The following is a 16,269-nucleotide window of genomic DNA, read 5'->3' on the forward strand; positions in this document are numbered from 1 at the left end:
ACCCACACACAGAGTGCCTGAGAGATGATCAGACTCTTCTTGGGTTCTCCCTACTTGTCTCCTCCAATGGATATCCCAAATAGTGCCCTTTTCATGCTCCCTGTTGCAATCCTTTTGTGCTTACAGAAGTGAGTCCTTTTGCATTCACCGTGACTGCCCCCCTTTCTCATTTTTTACAGGAGGACTGAACTGAGGGGTTTACAGACTTTGGAAGATGCTATAAAATCACCCTTCCCTAACTTGATGCTGTAAGTCTTTCCCAAAATTAAAAATGTGTGCAGCAAAAGACAAGCACAGATTTCACATTATAAATTTTATGCTTTTAGTTTCAAAAATAGCACTGTCTTAAACCAAAATTTGTTCATATTGCTCTATCAGTAGCCATATTATTCAACAATGTAAATAAATTTTCATGTCGCAAAGAGCACTAAGATCAATTTATACTCTTTATTTACCCAAAAGCAAGGGCCTTCCAATAACTTTAATGCAGGGGTTCCTTGAGATATGAAAATTATTTCAGGGGTACCTCCATGCTAAAAAGGTTGAGAATATGTGGTTTAAGCACAATGAACATGTGCAAGAATGTTTGAACAAATTTCTTTATTATTATTGTTGTAGTCAGACTTAAGCTTGCTTGATTCCTTTCAAAAGGGAGGTTTTGACAGGGCTATAGATATGTACATGTTTAAATGTAGCCCAGTCAAAAAACCCTGAACAGCCCTGACAAAAATACTATTTTTAATGAAACTGGAGTTTTGATACCTAAACTCCATGCTCCTATAGAAGGGGGTAGCTCCCACCTTTCCACTTTTCCAAGAACGTAGAATTTCATGGCTTTGGCTTCTCTTGACAGCTTGCCTTTTAAAAGCTATCAAGAGAAAGCAAAGTGAAAAATAAAGCAGTTTGCAACCTTTCTGGATCAGTGCACTTTGTCAGCAAACACACTGCACAGCAATGCCCAAGCAAGAGTTTTCCCTCTGTCCTGATACCTCGGGTTAGTGTACCCATTTTACCTTCCATGGCTTTCAATGGGACAGGAATTTTAGAAAGCCAATAAATCTACTGAAAGAGGCAAAGAAAGCGAACTGCCCTAGAAGTGTCTGATCATCCTTGACAAAAACCTCCACCCGCTTGGATTGCTATATCTATTAATATCAAGAATAACCTTACCTTACAGCTTTTTCTATTTTAAGACTAATAGAGCCTTCTTATGCAAGCAAAATCAAATGCATTAAGGAGGAGAAGCAAAACCAGCAAGTCTGAACCTTACCGATCAATATCTGATGAAGTTGTTTTGCTGTCAATATTAAACTACAATCTTCAGTCTCTTGTGGAGAAGATGGTACAGGATTAAACCCATCACTGATCTATAAAAGTGGCACACAGAATAACTACAAACTTGTACTAAAAAAATAGTCTTTCATTAAAGTATGCAGTGCCTTGCAGAAGCATTCACTCCACTTTCACTCTCCCTCATTTTGTTGTGTAAAAGGCAGGAATTGAAATGCATTTAATTGGCATTGTTACTACTTGATGTATGCAAGATACTCAAGCATTGGGAAGGTGCAAATATTTTTATTGTGGCACAAAAGTTAAATAAATAAAATGAACTTGTTGGTTGCGTAAGATTCACTACCCTGTTGTCACATGCCTAAGTAAGTTTTGGAACACCTAACTCACTACCTCCAGAAGTCAACTTGAGTTGAACTCCAGAGCCCCATGATCTAGCTGGAATACCTCAGAAAATTTAGAGGATATCTAAACAAACAACATCATGAATACCATGGAGCCCGCAATCTGCTCCAGGATAAAGTTGTGCAGAACCACCAATCATGGCTGGGTTATTTAAAACAAAATCCCAATTATGGAGCACCATTCCAATTCAGTATTAAATAATGAAAAGAATACAGCTCAGCTGCAAAGCCAAGACCTCAGTCTGACTAGGTATCAAGAGCAAGACTTTGCTAATGGTCCTCTTTCAAAATAAGTGGCAGGCTTGTCAGGTAAACTGGGCACACACTCCAGGATATAGGAGAGAGATTTACTAGAGAGGACAGAGATATATTTGCTGCTAAAGGCACTTCTGCAAAGTACTGACTCAGTGGAGTGATGCAAGTACATATGCAACCAACAAATGTGAAGGGGGGTTACTTAGCTTTGGTGCCATCAGAGAAATATTTTGTGCTATCACAGTGTTGAGTATCTTCTGTACACCAAGAGGTAACAATGCCAATTAAATCAATTTGTTCTGTTACAATCCAGAACAAAAATACAGAAAAGTAAAAGGGAAAATACTTCTGCTAGGCACTCTATAAACATTGTACACAAACATGCTCAAATCTAGAACCAGAGTAAAACAAAGTAGGAGGGAGTTTTACTGAAGAAAGCACAATCCAGTAAAAACTAACCTTGATTTCATATACAACAGGAAAATGGCTCTAGTCATATCAACTTGTGCTGGAGAAAAGTTCCATCAAGGGCCAATGGACCTCCTCCATGGCCAAAATAAACATGACTCACCAGAGCTGCCCTTCTTATCACTGCAAGCTGGTCATTATTAGGCCTTTGGGGGATAAGTGAAAGGGTTGTTGAGGCAAGTTCACATTGAGCAGGCCCTCCTCATAGCTTTGAAGCAACAAGCTACCAGCAGGGCTCTGCTCAATTTCCAAACTGCTTGCGAGGACTTGGATGGGAAAATGCCCCATTCAGACTCTCATGACTGCCTTCTTCCATTAACTCCCATGCCTTTGTGCTTCTACAGTACTCCTTCCCAATACAGTACAATAATAAAAAAAATAACTAATCAATGAAGGCAACTTCATCTTCTCCTTAAATTCAGTCTGGCTCACTATCCATTAGCCCAATCTTTGCTATCTGCTTCCACTTAATTATTCTGTCCCTTACCCCTTTCACATACATATTGCCTCTTCATTTTTGTTCCCCTACTGTTACTTGAACTGTGGCACCAAATAAATCCTGGTATAGAGTACAGTAGTGCATTTCTGGTAGAAGATAATCGTTGCAATTATACACAGCTATGGAAAAGCACCAGGTGAAATACTGTTTCATTAGCATTTCAGGAAGCTGAGGAAGGCAATATGCACTTGCATGACATGTGAATTTGCAGGTGGTTATTTGGCAAAGACTCTTTATAACATTTTTAAAGAAGAGAGTGGAAAAGCTCTGTTTCCCTAGTCAACATTCATGGCATAGACCTTGCCAGACAGTCTCTTTCAATAACAAGTCCCCACATGGCAGCTGTATTAGGCAGGTGGCAGAAACTGAATTTTCCACAAGGACACATTTGTGGATTCAGAAACTGTAAGATAAGATAGCTTTCAGCATTTCTTATTCAAGGGTAACTGGGAGCCGACAACAAAACAGCAATGATAGCACTTGGCTTCCAAATAATATATCCATCTGCAGAGGTCCTTAAAGGAAAGGAACCTGCAGGCTAATGTGATAACACTGATGTTGCAATTCTACCTTTATGGAACTAAATCCTACTAATTTCAGTGGTGCTACAGCAAACATGCATAGGATAAGCCTGCTAGTGCTTAACACAGCAGACAGTAGTAAGCTATACAAGAACTTGTATATTTAGCAGCTATAAGCAAGCTAGGCCATATTCAAGGATATTTAACTTACCTCTTTAGCTATGGATTTAGATTCCATTTCTGCCAGATGCTGGCTAGTTAACAGGCTGTCTTCACTTATACCAGCAACATCATCCTCCAATTCCTCTTGCAGTAAAATCTTGTGCCTTGGAGATTTCAGTCCTGATGCTGGCTTTAACCCAATATCCACAGGATTATTAAGCATTTCAAAGATCCTAATAGTGGGAATATGTAGCATGAAAAGATATTCACCCTGGGTGGCAAACACATTCTAAAATGTTGAGTAGATGGTTTGATTAAATTAATAAGGAGAAAAATATTTCTAAAAAGTCAATGGCTTGCTAAAGCCTTACAAGCAATACATTTTGACATCATGTTTCATTTTAAATTATAAACCCTGTCATGGAACAAACTCAAAGCACTATTCCTTCAAATTACATATGTAGGGCCTGGGTCTGCTTCTATCAAAATAAAGAATTCCAAAATGCTTACATCAGATTCTGAGACTGAACTTGGAGAAAAGGAGGTGCTAAAATTCTTAGATAAAAAACACCAGCATGTTCCAAGATAAGCCAAGTGACTGGTGAGAACCAGACCGCATCTGTTTGAATGGCTAGGGCCAGAAGGTGAGGGATCTAACAAAATAAACCCAATTTTCCAATGCCAAGTTAAGAGCTGACAAATTGAGTGGCTTCCTGCATACCCACTAAGCAGTCCCTAAGCAGTGGAAACATCTGAGGGTGGAACTAACATTTTCTGAATTACGTGCATAGTTAACAGTATCTTCTTAGCTATGTCACCTGTGAACCAGGTGCATACAATGTGACTTAGAACTACACTAAGCCCTGAATCTAAAGCCTGCCAGGATTTCATGTTTGAAAACTTTACCCAGGGTGATGGGTAAAAAATGATTTCCTACCTCCTTCTTAATACTGTCAGGAAGTAGCTGTGTAGTCACCCAGGAACTTCCAATAAAACAGAAGAAATTTCCCCTAGTGCAAATTGAAGAGACCCTAAAAATCTGAGTTTATTTTCTATGCAATCACTGATGTGTTGTCAAACACATCATAGTTCCCTGGAGATACTCACAGCTTTTCACTAGAGATATTCATATGGGTTTGTGGCAGTCTAGGCATTCATAAGTATGGCTTCTTTATAACCTGGACATTTGTAACCTGGGGACTATCTATACTTCAGATCACACTAACCAGACACTAAGCACTCATACACAAACAGGATTACTCTTAATGTCTTGGACATGTTAGACATACTAGAATAGCTCTTTTAAAAAGTAGGAAAAAGAATGGAGGCATGTAGCTGAAAAAATTGAGCATTATAGTATTTGTGCAGTTTATTTAAAAAACTGTTTACCAAGAGGCTTTTTTATGTAATCGATGCTGTCTTAAGCTCCGGATATACCCTGCATAATAATCCTTATTAAGCTGTTTCTCCAGTTCTTCATATGTAGTGTAAGAAAATTCTGGATCCACATAACAGTATCTGCCAACTTTTGTGAAAATAGTCCTAGATATATAAAATGGGATGCAGCTTTATTAGTACAAGAATAATTTAAGTATGCCCTCAATACAGAAGACATTACTGCTTCTGCTATATAAATATTTTATTTATGCATCAATTAGTCCACTGGTTGTTACCACATTTGACCTTGTAAAGACAACCATTACACCAAGTAGCTACAATTCACTTTGGAAAAAAAAACATTTTCTTTATACATGCAAAGTCCTTTTCAGTTGAATACAGATTTAATATATAAATATTCTGTGAAAATAAAATATTTAACATGATATCCAATTTATTCTTTTAAATCATTACCACTTGCATTAGTACCTGTAATCCTTATGCAATTCAGCAGGTCTTATACTAGCTGGACGATCATTAGGAAGAGCTATAATTGCATTGCTCACGTTCCTATTAATCCGATGGGCATGAATTTGTGTCCGCTCCGATTTAAGAAGTGCTACTGGTGCAATATCCCTGTGTTTGTCCCCCTTGTTAGCTACAAATACTCCCGTTGCATTGGAAATCAGTGGTGTTAAGCCTTTGTTAGGATTTAAGTAAAAAATAAATTACATGGCTGTTGAAAACAGAAAAAATGCTTTATCTTTTCAAATATGCTATTAAATATTATGCTAGAATACTTTTATCATTCAAAAATGAAGGTTCATAACTTTATACTAGTTTCATACACATACCTACCCATACATTGTGCAAGAAGCTCACCCTTCCTTCCACAAAAAGGAGAACACTGGAAATTTTAAAACTTGCTCCAAGTAGAAAAATGAGATCAGCTTTAGTGACATCAGATGAGCACATAGCAGCTGATTCCCACACATGAACCCACTTCTGATTCCAAGTAACAACCTACAGATGTGTATTTCCTGGGCTGTTTCATGATGCATGAAGCCAGAAACTCTTGATTGTTTAGAAGTTAAACATAATTTGTTGTTTGTTAGATCTGTTATTAAACCTTTGAAAAGTCAGAGCACCCAGGTCCACTTGTCCAAAACAACGCAGGAATAGGATCCTTCACTGAAAGAGGAATAGGAGAGCAGGCAGGAGGTAACATACTCAGTTGTTCATACCTTCCCCCCAGTTCCTCAGTTAAACAACTGAGAGATTGACTGTTACTTGTAAACTGAGTATGTCCAAAAGTAGTTTCTCTCTGTGAGAGAGAACGAACTGCAGAACATGTCTCCTACCATATAACATTACATTTTTAGGTCTGAATATTAACTTTCCAGCATGCAAGTTTAATGAACAGGAGTACTGTTGATCTCTTGGGGGGAGAGGGGAATACTGAGATAAAGAATTTAGTCATGGCTGCACATGTGTTAAAGCACAGGAACTCTAGTTTTAATCTAAATCCTTTTCAAAACTGAGTACAGAGATCCATTTGGTTTGCATTGGCTGGGTATTCATTTATTGCCATCTATTCAGAAATTAATCAAAACGCACAAACTGTTGTTTAAAAGCCTCTACACATTCAAGCTCTGAAAGGTGTAATAATTAGATACGAGTTTTTTTTTTCTAATAGGAAATTAACATGCATGTCTCACTCACTTGCCTCCTCCAAAAAGCTTTAACGCCTAATTGCAAAACTACTATTTGATCTCCGGCCTTCCCATAGCGATTTGGGGCTTCAAGGCAGACAGTCTTTTAAAAAGCTCAGAAAAAGGTGGAAGCACCATATGGAATATGCATATTAATCTTTGAACTGCAGCCAGAAGTTTGCATTTTAAAAAAGGATTGCCTGCATGTTCTATTAACCCTGGCTGTTTTCAGTTCCATAAAGATACTACCGAAAAATTGTTAAGTCAGTGAAACCAGAAAAACAATATATCTTACCCAGTGATAGTTGCTTTGAAGGCCCTGACACCACACTATGATACAGAGCTGACAAGTCCCACTTTACAGGAAAAATATGCTTGATCTTATAAAACTACAAGTAGAACTACTTGAATAGATGAATGTCCCAGCTTATGTGAGCAGAATAGAACCTGATAGTATAGCCCATCTTGAATGAAGTGCCAGCCCCAATTCTGCTTACACCCCCCAACAACCTGGTCCACATCTAGGAAAGCTAGCAAGAAACAGCCCCTTGAAAGACAGAAGCAGCACCTTGGGAATTTCCTCTGCTCATTCTTCAAAAACAAGACACAATAGTAGTATCATTAGTGTGCTGCTAATCTCTTACCCTCTGAAATCACGCAAGTTGAACTGCATGTACCCCAGCAGAAAAGTTACACTGGATGGGGACCTTGGGAGATGCAGCTTAACCCCCAAAGTATCAAGTGGAAAGTAGCACTAGCAGCATGATGATACTGGGAATGTCTGGGGAAATGGATCCACTGGCACCAGGAGAGTCACTGCCTACTAACTTGCCCTTGCTTCTAAGGTCAGTTTTGTCTCCTGGCAGAAATTGGACTGGTGGGCAGGCAAATGGGCCCTGGTGGGAAGAAATCAGGGAACTTTCAACAGCTCAAATGAACATCAAAGCCCACTCACTGTGATGCTGTGGGGCTTCTCAATTGCAAGGTAAGCAGAAAAGTCTCATCCATCCCTAAGCACAAGCTGGTAAAGGAGGATAGTTGCCTACAAGTTGTCAGAGTATTTAAACTCTGTCCTAACTCTATCACATCAGTTCTTTTCTGATGTCCAAGTTCTCCCTCAGAAGAACTGATAGAAATATAATTCAAAGTCATTAAATTCTTAGCCCTTTCTTACCAGGATTGGTTTTCAGCACAACTTTATTGGTTACAGATTTGCACAGACCAGAAAAAATTAACTGTATTTGATGGAAAGGTTTCATCTTCAGAGTTGATAAGCTATCTTTCTTTGCCACTGGACCAATGATATCTACCACCTGCTTTACTGCAAAGGTGCCCATGTGACGAGGAACAAATGAAAACAATACATCCTAAAGGCAAAAACAGAACACATATTAAATTATTTCAGGGAAGGGAACAGAGGGCTCATACAGGGTTGGGGGGATGTATTCAAGTGTTATGTTTGGCTTTGTTTCTTTAAAGCATCACCCTGTAAAATCCCCAGATTATACTCGTGTTTTATACATCTTAAACAGTAACAGTTTTTCAAGTTTTTAACTGAGGGCTGTAGTAGAACATCTTTCTGCTCATCTTCAGTCTACAGAGTGCTGCATAAAATATAGAACAGACATGATCTCTTACAATTTACATTAGACGTGTAAACAAGTGGGAGCAGGCTGAAGCAACAGAAGCCACTCATTATGAATGAAAAAGCAGAAAATTAAATGGCAGTAGCTGCATTTGTCACTTAAGTTGTTCAGTAAAAACAATCTACAAAGGTAAGCTTAGCAAAAGACTTAGAAGAGAGAGATTGTTTTGGAAATATATATCAGCAAGGTATGAGTGATAACCAGTAGAGGATTATAGCTGGTCAGAACAGTGCCACCTGTCTTTCATTAAAAGGCAGCATACAGTGTGTTTAACTCAAATACATTATTTGGGAAATAAAAATAAAGGAAGATACTTGCAGAAATGCACAGCTTTAGAATGTGATATGGAGCCTGGCAAAGGACACAACATAAGATGAGGAAGAGTAATATCCACTAGAAAATGAGCGTACTAAAATAGTTCAGACATATAGTTATAGGAAGAGATAGCAAAATACATAGCCAACATGCAACTACAGTATTTTACCTAGATAAGGGTATAAAGAAGGTTTTCCCACTAAGCACAAAAGAAAAGGTTCATATACGTAAGGGCCAGGACATGGGTGGGGGCAGGGATAGGCAGAGCACCAGGACCAGGACACTTATGCACAGTGGGGCTGCACAACCAGTTGGGTACCTGAAGTAAGTGCAAGTTACCAGTCCAAGGTCAAGCCAGAGGAGACATTCAGTTAGAGCAAGGCAAGCAGACTAGGGTCAGTTAGGAACAATCTGGAGCAGAGCCTCAACAAGGCTCCAAGATGCAGGCCCTCAAGTACAGGGAGTCACCAAGATAACTTGCATTGCTGTAGCAAAGAGCAGCTGTGCCAGAAAGCCTTTTATGCTGGTCTGAAGGACCTCCAGCTGCACTGCATAATTGCTCTTCAGTTGCTTCCTGCAAGAGCCTGCAAGGCTGCTCCTGGTTCTGCAGGCACTTGCAGGATCACTCAGGCCCTGATCCTGACAATATGGATTTCACAGCTTCATATGCTGGAAAAGATGAAGGAGATTTTGCACATGGGTCATGGGAGGCTGCCTTACACAGGAGCAAACCATTAGTCAATCAGGCTCAATACAGATTATCAGCTAACTTGTAGCAGCTGACCAGGAATTGAGATAGAACTTTTTCCCATTCCTAACTGGAAGATGAACCTGAGACCTTTTGTATGTAAAGCATGTGCTCTATGCTTTGCTTTAATGTAGAAAAGAAAAGAAAAGAAAGAGACAAAGTTTCATACAGCTGAGCCAGTAGAGTGAACTATCTCATAATGACAAGGGGATGGAGGGAAGTAGAAAGAAAATGTTTGCCTCCATCATATTCAACTTGGAGGCATCAGTGACACAGGGATCTTTGCATGGTGGTAATCTTGATATAAAGTATACTGCATACCATGAAACATACAAACATGTCTTGCTTTAAAAACACTTTCAGAATTTTTGTTTCAGGTGACCCAAACCCAGTTAATCAAGGTATAAAGGTGGGGAGGGGGTGCTGGGGCCATCCAGTGCATTGCACTGAGTGTCACATGCATGGCTATGTGCCAAATGGACAGAAGTCATGGGTAAGTGTTCAGTGTAACAAGCTCCTGGCTTACAGAGAACCAGGTTCTGCTCTTGAAGCCTAGACTGCTGACCTACAGAAACAAAGAGAAGCAATGAAGTTGGCTGATGAGACCCTTGAGGACAAAAAACTCAGGGCCCCAACTAGGGTTGCAGAAAACTCTAGAGGAATCTCTCTCTCTAGTATCTGAGTACTTCTGTTCTTGCAAAGTGCGCAGAGCTGGCAGGAAGTCTGCACACACTGATGGAATGAAGTCTGAACAACCATCAACCTTCTGCTGTGTCAGGTGTGGCAACATGAAGGCTGCTGCCGGTGACATGGAAAAGCAACACTGCTTGACCAGCACATGGGGCTCCGTTCCTAGCAAGCACCCCACAAACACCGGGTACACTTGTCAGGAACTGAGACTCTGGGCTGCTGTAAAGCAGACCACAGCCCAGGGAGCCAAGGCCAGGGAATCTAACAGATTCCCACCCTCCAATGAATTCCTCACCATCCCTAGTTCCAGCAGCTCCTCTGCCATCAAGAAAAATGGGAGACTCGGGGAAGGACAGCATCATTCTGAGGAAGAGGCAAATGATCCCTTAGAAGGAACCTATTCCATAGATAATGAGCAATTAACCTCTTGCACCAAGGGAGTGGGAGCTTAGATCATTAGACACAGAGATAGCTGGGTCTGAGATGGGAAGTGTAGAATTCATGGTAAATTGCCTGCCTTGTGCAAAGACTGTGAATATCACATGCCATCTAAATAGTTTGCAGAAAGTATGGGGGTGGAATCAGTAGTTATGGTCCATGTTTGTCCTAAAGATCAGTACACCAATGACACCCAGCTCTACCTCTCTCTTGTTCCCATCCAATCCAGGGAGGCAGTGAATGCTCTAAACAGATGTCTGGACAGTGTGATGGACTGGAAGAGGGCCAATAAATTGAGGCTCAATCCAGAAAAGATGGAAGTGTTTCTGGTGGATGGGTGGACTACTCAGGTGAGTGAAATTCGCCCTGTCTTGGATGGGGTTGAACTCCCCCTAAAGGACAGGGTAAGCAGTTTGGGAGTACTCCTTGACAATGAGCAATCCCTGGAATCGCAGGTGGCATCTGTGGCAAGGGGTACTTTCCTTCACCCAAGGCTGGCCCATTAGCTGTGCCCTTACCTGGACAGGCAAATCCTAACAATAGAAAAGCACACACTGGTAACCTTCCATTTGGACAATTGTAATGTGCTTTATGTGGGGCTAGACATTGCAATTGGTTTAAAGTATTGCTGCCAGATTGCTGACTGGAACCTGCAGATGGAAACATGTTAAGCTGGTCCTATATCAGCTACACTGGCTACCAATTGAAGGCCAGGCCTGATTTAAGGTACTAATGATGAGACATAAATCCTTACACAGTTTAGGGTCTGGTTATCTAAGGGAACATCTCCTTCCATATGAGACTGCATGGACCTTAAGATCATCTCCAGAAGTTGTCCTCCAAGAGCCGTCCTTGAAAGACGTGAGGAGGGATAGTACGAGGAGAGCCTTTTCTGTTATAGTGACCCAATTATGGAACTTACTCCCCAGATAGGTGCACCTAGCACTGATGCTTTATTCTTTCCAGTGCCAGGCCAAAACATTTTTATTTACCCAGTTTTTAAATTAATTGGTGATTTAATTTTTATATCAAGTATTGGCACTAAGGAATTTTAATTGTAGTATTGTTGATTATATTGCTTTTTTTAAAAAAATTAAATCATCTTGGGAATTTTCAATGAAGGACAGTATATAAAAAATTGCAAAGAAAGAAAGAAGTGAAGCACTGCAGTTGTGAGATGCTGGAAGGTTGCTAAGTAGGAAGTTGAAATCCAGGACCACCACGGTGGCTTTCTCTGAAATGCTACCTGTTCCATGTACAGGGGCAGGTAGACAGGTTCAACTGAGGATTCTCAATGAATGAATGAGACAGTGGTGCAGAGGGAAAAGGTTCAGATTTGTTAGGCACTGGGAAACATTTAGGGCAAGCTGGACCTGTATAGGAGAGATGAGCTCCACTTGAACCATAATGGAACCAGAGTGCTGGCATACAACATAAAAAAGGTGGCAGAGGAGCTTCTGAACTGAACCCTGTAGGAAAGCTGTGGGCAGCTGGTCTGCCACTGTCTGAATGGAGTGTTGCACTAGATAGACCATGACCCCGATCCAGCCTGGCTCTTCATATGTTTTCATATCATATGACAACACTGATTTATGCCAACTTTTTTTTAGCAATATGTCTTTAAATTTGTCATGTTTGTGTTAAATGTATGGTATTGTACTATAGCCTGAAGCATCATAGCTTGAAGTTCTTTGAAAGTTAAGCAAGCAAACAAACAGTATGAAAGAAAAATATGCAGTACCTGTGTACATTTAGCTTTTATGTTTCCTTTTTCAGGAGAAATATTATAATGCGCAATCTTACGGAAAACATATGACACTGGAAGAATATCACACTGATTTTTGAGTGAGCAAATAATATCTGTATGTTCACCCATGAAACACTCCTGAAAATTGACAACTGGTCCTGGGTTAAATGTCAACATGACTGGAAGTCCTGAGCCTGTCAAACCCAGCTCAACCTCATGGGGATTATTCTCTGTAACAGCAACTGAGAGAAACAGGTATGTTGTTATTTGCAGAAAGAAGAGAAACAATATTATCACCAATTTAGGTTACACAAAATAAAAACTAGTCTTTACATAATGCTCCCTCATTTCCCACTTAATTGAGGACTGATGTAAATTATTCCTTTCAAAGTTTGTAGATTCACATATAAATGTATATCAGAGTTTTGTGAGGATAAAATGTTGAGGAGGAGAACTATGGAAGCTGCTTCTAGTTCTTTGCAGGAAAAATGGCATGATACAAACATAACAAGTTACACTTGTTTCCAGCAGTACTTGAAACAGCTAGTTTCCCATTATATGAGTGGTGGGTCCTGCTAATATGAGAGGAGACTGAACATTGCCTATTTTATATGGATTGAATATTGACCATTTGAATACGTGTACATTTACACACAGAGAGAAAGAGATGGAAGGAAGTTCCAAGAACAGCTGGAAACAAGTGGAAATGCTTGTCTTTTTGAATGGGGCAGTTCTGTGGAACTTGCGTATGTGGTGCATACACACATATGTACACAAGATTTCTATATAGCATATACAAGAGCATATATTATTTCAGGAAACAAATACAGAGGCGGAACTGCAGTTCTGTTTCTTTACATTATTTCATCTTTACAATACTGTACCATTGGTAGGTATATCATCACCAGTCATGTTTTGCAAGAAGTCGTTTTTACTTCCTATGGCCTCAAATTTGAGGAAGAGAACATAATCTTGTCTTGATGGAGTTCTTTCAAGACTCCTGTCCCTTTTGAGCTGCCTGCAAAAGTCACAATTAAATTTATATTCCTTGAGAAAAATACCTCAATTTAATATCTAACAAATATTACTGAAAATTTAGAATAAACACCATAATTTGGAGGAATCCAAGAATGTAAATATAACCAATCCAAAACTGGAAAATGCATCAACATTGTCCTGAATTATGTGACTATGTGCAATTGTTTCTATTGGACATTACCTCATTCACTGTGCAGAGTAATAAACACTTCTGGTCTTTCTTGACTTGCCAGTATCTGTTCCCAATTTATTAGTCAAATACTTAATTATTTATTTTAAATATTTATTGACTGCCTTTTAGGGCAGGTGCCCTCTCAAAACAGCAAACAAACACATATGGATACAAATATTTTAAAAGCACGAAACAGCAGCATAAAACAAAACTTGTGTACATTTAGGAATATAATTGAACACATGTTCTTAAATATACAGAGAAGTGCCACTCCTTTTTGTATTCATAACTGAGATGTCCCCAGCTAATCATAGCCCCTGCTATCAACAACCCTGGATAGCCTGGAAAGACATTTTTCTGTCAGCCATATTCCTATGGAATACCTTCATCCAATAGAAAGTTCTAGCCTCAGCCAGAAACTGAAAGCAACATTAATTTGCATACAGGCAGGATGCTTTCTTTCCTTTCCCCCACTATGATTAGAAGATGAATGTTCCATATTGCCTGAAACAGAATCATTGCCTATAATTGCAAGACCAGTTAGCCAAACAAGTTGTAAAAGAAGTTACTTTCAGGAGTCATTTTACAGTTATTTGTACAGAAAATATGAAGCTGCTAATGACCCTACAATGAAAGTGCATCACTTGACATCACCACCACCAGCACTACCATCTTGGGATTTGTGCAAACCCCATGAGTTTATGCAACAGTTAACTTTGACATAACCCATCTTCATGACATTCAGACAACATGACAATTCCCCAGTCAGAGACTGGATACACCAAACAATGGCCACATGTACCATGAATACATTGCAGATGGTTGGGCTGTGCATGCTGGCCCAATTTCCTTGGGAATGTACATAATATTTGATAATTTCTCATAGTTCTTGTTCTTTACTTCACACTGCATACTTACTTTGGACTAAAGCAAAGGGTAACCATAATTTTCTGATAAGGCTGTAGTGTTCCTTCATTAGGAATGCAGGCAATCAGTGTGGAAACATCTACTCCTGGTTTTCCATTGGAATAATCCAAGTCTTTTAAAACAGCATCTGAACTCTTCTGAATATCTGTACCCTATAAGAAAATGTAAGATTTAAAATATACTCAGAGTCACAGTTTTCCATCTTTCACATGAACAAAAACACAAAAAGTAAACACATAATGAATAAGAGTAATGTTCCATATAAAAACAGTAAACAAGGGATAAACTAGAGTTCACTGCTGAAAAACTGGCTGAGTAAATGCAATTCAACATTGGAGGAAACATCATCTGACCAGCATATGTCCATTGCTACAGCAAGCGGGATATATATGGGCAGAAGGCCCACATATTGCATTGACCCCAGGGCAGTTGTAATGTGTGCCCTGTGTAGAGTTTATTTATTATTTAAAACATTTCTATACTGTTTAGTACAATGCTCTCATAACTGTGTACAGCATAACACTGAAAAAGAGTGTGCAGAGTTGCATGGTAGCTCTCCCATGGAGCCCTTGTTGGCATTTCTGTCATAAGGATGAGTGGGATTCGGTTTTGCAATAATGTTGTACCCAAGTGAAAAGTTTTATTTTGTCCTACAAGATTGCATAACAGCCATTCACTTATTTGCAGGATAATAGAGAGGTGATACTGGCGGTGAACAAACAGGCATAGGCACCACTGAGATGAGGGCTATATCTACCCCATGACCCTCAGTCTCTGGAGCACGGAGCCTATTGCAACCCTCCACTATAACCTGTGTTTCACATTGCAAGCAATCCCAGATCTATCATGCAGTTTCTGTTCCTTGCTCGTACAAGACTGTGAAACTGTTAGGAGCTAGCACTTATACATATAGCTAGCAACACGGTACATATTTTTGAAAAGTACCTAAACATTCCTTTTTTCATGGACTAGCTTCCAATTATGCTACATGGGAAGAAGGAAAACAAGACACTTTGTGGAAAGCATGACTACATTCAAGACAGATTTCCTTACCATCTCAATGCCAACAGCATTATCCTGCAGAACTGCCACCCAGTCCATAGACTCTGGACTTTTATTATGAAGAATGACATCTTCAGTCTTTGATGTCCCAAAATAGACACATCCAAAATTAACACAGTGTATTGTGTCCGAATGAGACACAGCTAAAACCTCAAGAATTTGCTCCACTATATTAGCTTTGATCATTATCTCAGCACTGGTCCGCCCCTGCAATTCCACACTTTGGGTAAGAGCGATAGATAAGAAGGAACAGAGAGAGAAATGTACACAGGTAAGATGCATGATACATGATAAGTGCATTAATCTTATAGAACTCAGTATTTTATCAGAGCATTTAAGTAAAGCACATATTCATAGGTGAAACTTAGGGAAGTTGCCTGTTCCTAACTTCCCACAACAAAGATTATACAGAGATAACTATAGGACATACATCAGTGAAAGACCATGGCTATGTCCACAACATATTAACCATATTAATATCATTAATCTGGCTTCCTGCCAGAGTATATAGTAGCCCCATGCCACGTAAGATTCTGGGCAGAAGGAAAAGTTATGAATCTATTTATTTCTTATATACGATTTGTAATAAGTCGCCCACTTAACTCCAAAAGTTTCTACAAAAAGTTGGTGCTTTATTTTATTTTATTTATTTATTTAGAAAGCTTCTATGCTGCCGCATTCTCCGAAGCCTTGGGGTGGCTTACAACAATAAATAATAACAATATAATATAATTGGAGACGTCCTGGCTTCGCCACTGTATACCACAAGATGAATGAAAATCATCTGATACTGTAACT

The 16,269-nt window shown here is 39.4% G+C and overlaps 1 protein-coding gene across 15 annotated transcripts in view; it reads right to left on the reverse strand.

Annotated features, from left to right (window-relative positions):
* The window catches only part of CFAP47 (cilia and flagella associated protein 47), a 260,884-nt gene that overhangs the window by 222,830 nt on the left and 21,785 nt on the right, over positions 1-16,269 (reverse strand). For 14 of the 15 annotated variants that reach the window (XR_006415883.1, XR_006415885.1, XR_006415884.1 and 11 more), the window contains 9 exons: positions 15,463-15,691; positions 14,401-14,561; positions 13,157-13,290; positions 12,267-12,514; positions 7,863-8,055; positions 5,466-5,676; positions 4,989-5,141; positions 3,649-3,832; positions 1,271-1,367 (listed from right to left, as the gene is read on the reverse strand). Coding sequence is in view for 12 of the 15 variants with exons in the window: in XM_044441877.1 (XP_044297812.1) it covers positions 1,271-1,367; positions 3,649-3,832; positions 4,989-5,141; positions 5,466-5,676; positions 7,863-8,055; positions 12,267-12,514; positions 13,157-13,290; positions 14,401-14,561; positions 15,463-15,691 (1,610 nt within the window). In the remaining 3 variants the exon portion in view is untranslated. The remainder of the gene's footprint in view (positions 1-1,270; positions 1,368-3,648; positions 3,833-4,988; positions 5,142-5,465; positions 5,677-7,862; positions 8,056-12,266; positions 12,515-13,156; positions 13,291-14,400; positions 14,562-15,462; positions 15,692-16,269) is intronic. The other variant, XM_044441887.1, reaches the window with a different exon arrangement.

This window comes from Varanus komodoensis, unplaced genomic scaffold (assembly GCF_004798865.1).
Source record: "Varanus komodoensis strain SLA01 unplaced genomic scaffold, ASM479886v1 scaffold4, whole genome shotgun sequence".
Classification (NCBI taxonomy): domain Eukaryota; kingdom Metazoa; phylum Chordata; class Lepidosauria; order Squamata; family Varanidae; genus Varanus; species Varanus komodoensis.